Source organism: Canis lupus, chromosome 10 (genome assembly GCF_003254725.2).
Source record: "Canis lupus dingo isolate Sandy chromosome 10, ASM325472v2, whole genome shotgun sequence".
NCBI classification, from domain to species: Eukaryota; Metazoa; Chordata; class Mammalia; order Carnivora; family Canidae; genus Canis; species Canis lupus.
In genome coordinates this window covers 36,870,984-36,879,580 of record NC_064252.1, presented here as the reverse complement: position 1 = coordinate 36,879,580, position 8,597 = coordinate 36,870,984, and the positions used below count along the sequence as shown (strand labels likewise).

General features: G+C 37.4%; 1 protein-coding gene across 1 annotated transcript; it reads left to right on the top strand.

Moving 5' to 3' along the window:
- The first annotated feature begins 6,020 nt into the window (after positions 1-6,020).
- On the top strand, positions 6,021-7,884 carry LOC112675081 (phenylalanine--tRNA ligase beta subunit). The gene is given in 5 exon segments (XM_035698986.2): positions 6,021-6,780; positions 6,782-7,106; positions 7,109-7,309; positions 7,312-7,602; positions 7,605-7,884. Coding segments are annotated over 5 exon segments (1,740 nt in total). The 5' UTR covers positions 6,021-6,105; the 3' UTR covers positions 7,853-7,884.
- Positions 7,885-8,597: the final 713 nt, after the last annotated feature.

Below are 8,597 nucleotides of genomic sequence, written 5' to 3'. Positions count from 1 at the left end.
ACTAAAATCTAATTCTTTTGAAGACTTGAGTATTTTTACTAAGTGACATTTTAGCCTCCTAGCTTGAAACCTCAGTCCCTCTTCTTCCCTCATCTACTTCAGTGCTCACATCCGGAAACATATTTACATCTTTCTTTCATAGACTTCTCTTCCCGCTTCCACTAACATAGCTCATGTGCCTAATTCTGCATTCTTGGACCACTCTTAATAATGTTGTTACTGATACTCTTCATTGTGGATGCTGCTACTAGACATAATGCTTCGAAATCACCCTGTCCAGGATCCCCGGGTGGCTGAACAGTTTGGCGCCTGCCTTTGGCCCAGGGTGCCGTCCTGGAGTCCCGGGATCGAGTCCCACGTCAGGCTCCTGGCATGGGGCCTGCTTCTCCCTCTGCCTATGTCTCTGCCTCTCTCTCTCTCTGTGTCTATCATAAATAAATAAATAAATCTTTTAAATAAATAAATAAATAAATAAATAAATAAATAAATAAATAAATCACCCTGTCCATCATGGCACAAAAAAAATCTTCCAGAGCAACCTAATTGTTTTGAGCCTTATTTTCCTGTAATCTACCAAATAAGGTTCACTTCTCTTTTCTGATATTCAACCATCCCATCCTGTCCTATTAATTGGTTACAAGTCTACTCTTCTAGTTAAACCCTATAATCCAATTAAAGTGAAATTTCAATGCTCCAATTCTTGTCTATCTTAAATAACCACTCTTCAACCCCCTCCTCTTTGAAGTCTCCCCTGTTACTTAAGGAAGCAATGTTTCTCCTTCCTCTGAAAACCTAGTTCTTATTGACACATTGCTCATACTGCTTTGCATTATTAGTTATTATGTCAATAATTGTGTCAATTAGTTATTTGTATTGATTTCTTTTCTTCTTTTACATGATTTGAAGTTCTGTGGACAATTACATCATATTATTTTAAGTTCCAATGACTTTTCATAGACTGTTGGCTTACATATGATAAATGTTTATGAAAACATGTGTTAATTAAACTAGTAAATTAGAAGATGATTGGTTTCCCCTTTGCCTCTTTCTAGCTTCACATCATGTTTACTACTTTGGCCACCTTGGCCCCAGACAATATCAATAAGGCTAAGTAATACTTGCTATGCTTAAAGTTTCTTTGGATATGGCCGTAAGCTCTTCAAGAAAACTTAAAAACAGAATGAGGACACTTACAGCTGCTTAACTTCATTTATTAAGATTTTGGGGAGAACTTCCTTTTATTGATAGTTCCCACATTTTTCTAATATTGCATATCTCCCCAAAACAGTTCTTTGCTAAATTGGGACATGCAAAAACTGCTTTTCAACTCAATAAACTTCAGTGCACCTATCAGTGGTGATTATAGTCACTTAGGTGTGATGACACAGATAGTGCATAGCTGTTCTTTTTAAAGGATCTTAAGCATATGACCAGAAAAGGAGGCCATTATACAAGAATTATACTCTAGGCTGCATGTTAAAATTCAAAATCAAATTACAGTTTAATCGACTATTTCACAGTAATTGCAGCATTTTTTAAAAGGAGTGACATAATTATTTAGAAGAAAAGTGATATGGAGGGTTGATAAATCCAATATGTAATGTAGAGGTAGAAAGAAAGGAAGAAAAATGTACCTTTCTTTTCTTCTAACTCAGAAGTGACAAAAGCAACAGGAATATATTTTTAAAGATCTTACTTACTTATTCATTAGAAACATACACAGAGAGGCAGAGATATAGGTAGAGGTAGAAGTAGGCTCCCTGTGGGAGCCCCGTGTGGAACTTGATCCCAGGACCTCAGGATCATGACCTGAACCAAAGGCAGAAACTCAACCATTGAGCCACTCAGGTGCCCCACAACAGGAATATTTGAATATGATTCCCCCTAATCTCCTGTTGCCTCTCATGGTAAGACAAACCATCAGTGATTTTACATGGAATTTTAAACAAATTTATGCCTATTCTACATAAATGTAGGTGAGGGTAGCGCTTGGTACAGAATAAAGGACAATGGAATTTGCCCTGTAGAATACCCTAGACTTATGCTATCGAATACAATAGCTAGCCATTATCTACATATGACTATAGAGCACTTGAAATATGACTAGTCCAAGATGGGATCTGCTGTAAATATAAAATGCACAATGGATTTTCCAGATATTGTATGAAAAAAACTGAAAAATATCTCATTAATTTTTTTATATTATTACTTTTGAAGTGATAATATTTTAGATATATTGGGTCAAATAAGATATACTATTAAATTAATTTTACCTGTTTCACTTTTAATGCACATCACATTATATTTCTATTGGGAATTTGGCATGAACCATGCTCCCTTCGCTTAAATAATCCACAACATACAATTTTTGGTCTTGTTAAATTATGAATTCACAAAGTGTCCCCCAAAACCCATTTGAATGGCCCCAAATTAACCTCATGATATGAGAATTAGATATCACTACTCGAGTAAAGTAAAACAGGTAATTTTTCTGAGTTTAACTGCATCAATTAAGAGCATTTCTTAGGTTACATAGCATATCCTTTCCATCTAATCCACACAATATCACTAGTCAGGTATCTCCAATAAGTAGATGAAAACACTGAGACTTGGTGAGGAAGACTGACAGAAGGTTACACAAACAAATGCCAAAGCTGGAGTCTAAACCCAAATCTTTGTTTTTCGATGTTTTGTCTATGAGTTCTTTGCAATTTGGTCTAAAATTTAATCATACACTATATCAGTCAAGAATCTCCAGAAAAACACAACCAGTGGGCTCAGAGAAGAGTCACAGAGCCCTGTAAGAGTACAGAATGTCCACCTCACAAATGTATTTCTCATAGTTGTGGTGAAAGTTAGGTTCTTTGAATTCTATCAGGGTGAGTGAACAGGTCTTACATGATAAATTCTCTTTAACATTTCAACCTTCCCAAGCCTTTGGCTATCTTCTGGTACAGTATATTAAGATAAGTTTGTCATTTCAACTTAATTTAGCATAGGCCATCTTTTGGTCCATATTTCAGCCAACTAAACAAACAAACTGTTAGAGCTCTTTCTAATCTACCAACCTGCAACATTAAATCTAGAATCTTTGCTTATAGGCCCATATCAATAAATGTGGCCTAACTGTATGTTTCTTCCACCATTATCCTATACTCTTAATATCCATTCTTACTCGTGTTCCTTGGATATTTGTCTACATCAATTGGAAAAATAATGTGGTTCTTTTAGAATGTGGTGCACCTCCTCATGGATCACACCTTATACCTCACCTTTCAGAGCCTTTTGCGACTTCAGCCAACTTATAGGTCTAGAAGCAAAGAGGGGTGGTGGAGTGGGTCCTGAGAAGAATCAGCAGTGTTTTGCAAAGAAGCTACATAAGGTCAGACTATTACATATTCCTCAGGCAAAGCAGTATTAACCTACTCAAACAGGAGTGGAAGGGCTGTTTCTACCAGCAAAAATGATTCCACAAAATTTAGCAGACTCCTCAGTTTCATCAGGATCTTCCTAAATATCCTCATTCCAATTATCAGGATTCTATTTCACCCCAATCAATGCCCTCACTTTAATCACAGATGCCTTGATAAGTTGAAAATTCAACCTGTTTTTTTAGTGAGTCACTTGTAGGATGAGACTCTAGGTCTGATTTCAGCTCGGTGATGACAGGATGCAAAGGTTTCTTTCCAACAGACATGAAACTTTCAAATCATTTATGAAGCTTTTAGGCTGGGAATTTGAATCCCTGAAATAATCCCTTTCTTTCTTATTTTCTTCAGTTAAATCAGGAGCAACTGGTCAATCTCATTATGCTTGTTAGTTTGTATTTATTTATTTATTTATTTATTTTAAAAGATTTTATTTATCCATTCATGAGAGACACAGAGAGACAGAGAGAGGAGGGCAGAGACATAGGCAGAGAGAGAAGCAGGCTCCATGCAGGAAGCCTGATGTGGGACTCGATCCTGAGATCCCAGGATCCCAGGATCACACCTTGAGCCAAAGGTAGATGCTCAACCGCTGAGCCACCCAGGTGTCCCATGCTTGTTAGTTTGACCAAAATCTTCATGTTAAGTGCATGGTCACTCAGAACCTTGATTCTTGCAAACATTTAATTAAGAGTATCCAGTGGTGATACCTTGTATATATCTACTGCCACACCATGCTGCAGACTATCAGTGTTCTCTTTACTACTGGAAATAAAGTCATTAGTGTTATCAAATGTAATCAGATTTTAAAAACTAATTCCAGAAGCATGAGAACTAATTCAGAGAACCCTTTCTCAAGATTCTTTACTTCTAGACTATTTCTCAGTAAAATCTGTATTAGTCAGGGTTCTTTAGAAAAACAACAAAGATTTCATTTTACTTTCTTTTTTTAAAGAGATTTATTTTAAGGAATTAGATCAGATGATTATTGGAACTGGTAAGTCTGAAATCTGTAGGGCTAGTTACCAGGCTGTAAATTAAGGTAAGAGTTGATATTGCAATCTTAATAGTGAAGTGCACAGGACAGGTCAACCATACTGGAAACAGGCAGGGTTGCAGTCTGGAGACAGAATTGTTTCTTCTTTGGGAAATCTCATTCTTTGCTTAAGGCCCTGAACTGATTAAATGAGGCACACTCACATTATGGAGGGTAGTCTGTTTCACTCAAAGGCTATTGATTTAGACATTAATCATATCCAAAAAAATGTCTTCACGGAACATCTATACTGATGTTTGACCAAACTTGACACCATAGCCATACCAACTTGACACACAAAATTAACCATCACACAGGACTTTAATGATACAAGTTTAAAAGCTTATAATTGACCATTTGTTTACTGGCTTTGAAAACAATACCATAAGTAGTGGACTTATTGGATTATGATATTCTATACCCACTTCCCTAAATTATGGTAGAGAACTTAGAAGCCTAATGATAAGAGTAACCAAGCAACAAACATTAATTGAGTGCTTACTAAGCACCAGGGTCTATGTTACATATTATATACTCAATAATTCATTTTAATCCCTACAAAACTCTATAATGGTTGTCTCTATTTTATAGAAAATAGACATAAAATGGCTAAGAAAATTGCCTATAAGTCCTAAAGCTGGTAAGTGAGAGAGTCAGGAATTGAACTCAGGCAGTCTGATTCCTGAGCCGATGATCTTGATGGGAGGTGAGTAGTAAAGTCAGGGGAAAAGCAGCATTAGCACCCAAACTACTTGTGAGTCTATTGGGAAGAAATTCTCAGATTCTCACATTAACCTTGATGGAATTTATCATAAGTAGCAGTCAGGTGATTTCATTTATAAAGCCAAATAAGAATTCAACTTTGGATAGTTCTTAAGGAGAAATGAATAAGCTATTTATTAGCCAAAGGCTGAGGTATAAGAATGTCTTATAAAAATACAGATAGAGTAATTATATATTACATATACTGTATATGTGTATGTATAAAACATATAATATACATAAGCTCTGTGTGTGTGTGTGCATTTGCATGTGTTGATGCATAATAGAAAACTGCTAAGATGGTGGTTGAGATGACACATTAAATCCCTGGAGTAGGAAAACAAAATCTTAATAGATAACAACACAGGACCCTCAATACGACAAAAACTAGGAGGTGGAGGTCCAATTTGTACTTTGCCAAGAAGAGATGCTCTTAGAAAATAAAAATTGCTAATGCCCTTTCTTGGGTTTTGTTTTAGTAGGGAGGGAAAATGAAAAGAAAAACGCTCAAGTTGTGTAAACAATCAGTTTACATAGTTTTATTGAGTTGTTTTCTGCAGCACACCCTAACTAAGCTGTCACTTTGACGGGCTTGTAAAAACCATCACTCAGCTCTATTGAGTTATTTGGCTCGTGAAAAATAAGTAGTCTAAGTCAGAACCTTTAATATCATTCTATTTGATGCCCGAACTCTGCTTACCATTTGTTATTCATTGTTGCTAGTCTGGAGGTGTAAACTAGGTGTCTTCTGCTCTAGCTAGCAGTGTATTCATTGAGCTGAGAGGTGACATGCTTTCGGCATCCACACTGAGGCAGACACATTGGGAAATAGAAGGGATATTCAAAAGTGCCAAGATAGGCCCTGGGGCCTGACTCACCATGCCGACTGTCAGCGTGAAGCGGGATCTGCTCTTCCAAGCCCTGGGCCGGAACTACACCAAGGAAGAATTTGATGAACTATGTTTTGAATTTGGTCTGGAACTTGATGAAATTACTTCTGAGAAAGAAATCATAAGTAAAGAACAAGGTAATGAAAAGGCAGAGGGAGGCTCTGATGTTGTTCTTTACAAAATTGATGTCCCTGCTAATAGATATGATCTCCTATGTTCGGAAGGATTGGTTCGAGGACTTCAAGTCTTCAAAGAAAGGATAAAGGCTCCAGTGCACAAACGGGTAACACCTAATGGAGAAATCCAGAAATTGATAATCACAGAAGAGACAGCTAAAATACGTCCTTATGCTGTGGCAGCAGTTCTCTGAAATATAAAGTTCACTAAAGATCGATACGACAGCTTCATTGAACTTCAGGAGAAATTACATCAGAATATTTGCAGGAAAAGAGCCTTGGTTGCTATTGGTACCCATGATATGGACACTTTGTCAGGCCCTTTTACACATACTGCAAAGCGACCTTCAGATATCAAACTCAAGCCTCTAAATAAGACCAAGGAGTATACAGCTTGTGAAATGATGAACATATACAAGACTGACAACCACCTTAAACATTATTTACGTATCACTGAAAAGAAACCCCTATACCCAGTTATCTATGAATAGCAATGGTGTTGTCCTTTCAATGCCTCCAATCATCAATGGAAATCATTCCAAAATAACCGTAAATACTAGAAATGTATTTACTGAATGCACAGGAACTGACTTCACTAAGGCAAAAATAGTCCTTGATGTTATTGTCACCATGTTCAGTGAATATTGTGAGAATCAGTTTATGGTTGAAGCAGCTGAAGTAGTTTTTCCTAATGGAAAATCCTATACCTTTCCAGAACTGGCTTACTAAAAGGAAATAGTGAAAGCTGATCTAATTAACAAAAAAGTTGGAATCAGAGAAATTCCAGAAAATATTGCCAACCTTCTAACCAGGATGTAAAGTCAAAAGTAATAGGCAATGGGAATCAGATTGAGATTGAAATCCCTCCAGCCAGAGCTGACATTATCCATGCCTGTGATATCGTAGAAGATGCAGCTATTGCTTATGGTTATAACAACATTCAGATGACTCTCCCAAAAACCTACACCGTAGCTAACCAATTTCTTCTTAATAAACTCACAGAATTCCAAAGACAGGAGTTGCTGGATTCATGGAAGTGCTGACCTTTGCTCTGTGCTCCCAAGAAGATATTGCTGATAAACTTGGTTTGGACATCTCTGCAACAAAGGCAGTCCACGCTAGTAATCCTAAAATGGCTGAAGTTCAGGTGGCATGCACTACCCTTCTTCCTGGCCTCCTAAAGACCATGCCTGCAAATCGGTTTCCTCTGAAACTGTTTGACATCTCTGACATCGTAGTCGAAGATTCTAGCAGAGATGTAGGTGGAAGAAACTACAGGCATCTCTGCGCTGTTTATTACAAGAATCCTGGGTTGAGATAATCCATGGGCTACTGGACAGAATTATGCAGTTGCTTAATGTACCTCCTGGTGAAAAGAAGGGCTGATATGTGATCAAAGAATCAGAAGGCTCTGCTTTCTTCCATGGGAGATGCACGGAGATCTTAGCCAGGGGTCAGAGCATCGGGAAGCTTGGGGTCCTTCATCCTGATGTCATCACCAAATTTGAGCTGACCGTGCTCTGCTCCTCCCTGGCAATCAATATTGGGCTCTTTCTGTGAAGATGGGTCTCTGCTGTGTGACCCTCCCTGCATGTTCCCTCCTCCTGCTCTGGGGCCCTGTAGTCCTCCCCACAGGGACCATCCATTTGTGCTTTAATGTTTAATAAAGGAGAAAGCCATTTAAAAAAAAAGTGCCAAAATAGAGCTTTGATAGTGTCAACAGAGTTTTGTTTTTTTTTTTTTTCCCTCCCTGGGAGTTTGACTAGGAATCACATGTAACAACCTAGATTGTTAAAGAGCTTGTTATATATGAAATGTTGCAATCCCTTCCCTAATTATCAAGAGGCAATTTTAACACCTACTATAAGCAGGGCATGTTACTCTGCTGAGCATTATAGGAATTCAAAGGTCTTTCCCATTTCTCTGCCTGGCAAGAGTATTCAGCAATCTGGATTCTACACAAATGGCATTTCCTGTGTGAAATGATGCAATCCAGAAAAGCAATTCTTTCTTCTCAGCCATATCCACCCACACTCCTTTGCACACATCTTAAATATAGCATTACCATTCTATAGCATGATTATCATATAATGTCAATCTCCCCAGTTATGACCATGTGTCGCTTACAGAAAAATTCATATCTTAGTTATAGACATTCCCAGAACTTAGAGTTTGGGAGTTTTGTCTTCTCAATATTTAGATAAGACTAGATTCATGTGGGTTTTTTTTTTAATTAATTGGGGCATAAATAAAGTAAAAAAGGGTAGAGAGGTCAAAATATGTGAAGGAATTTTCACATAATACA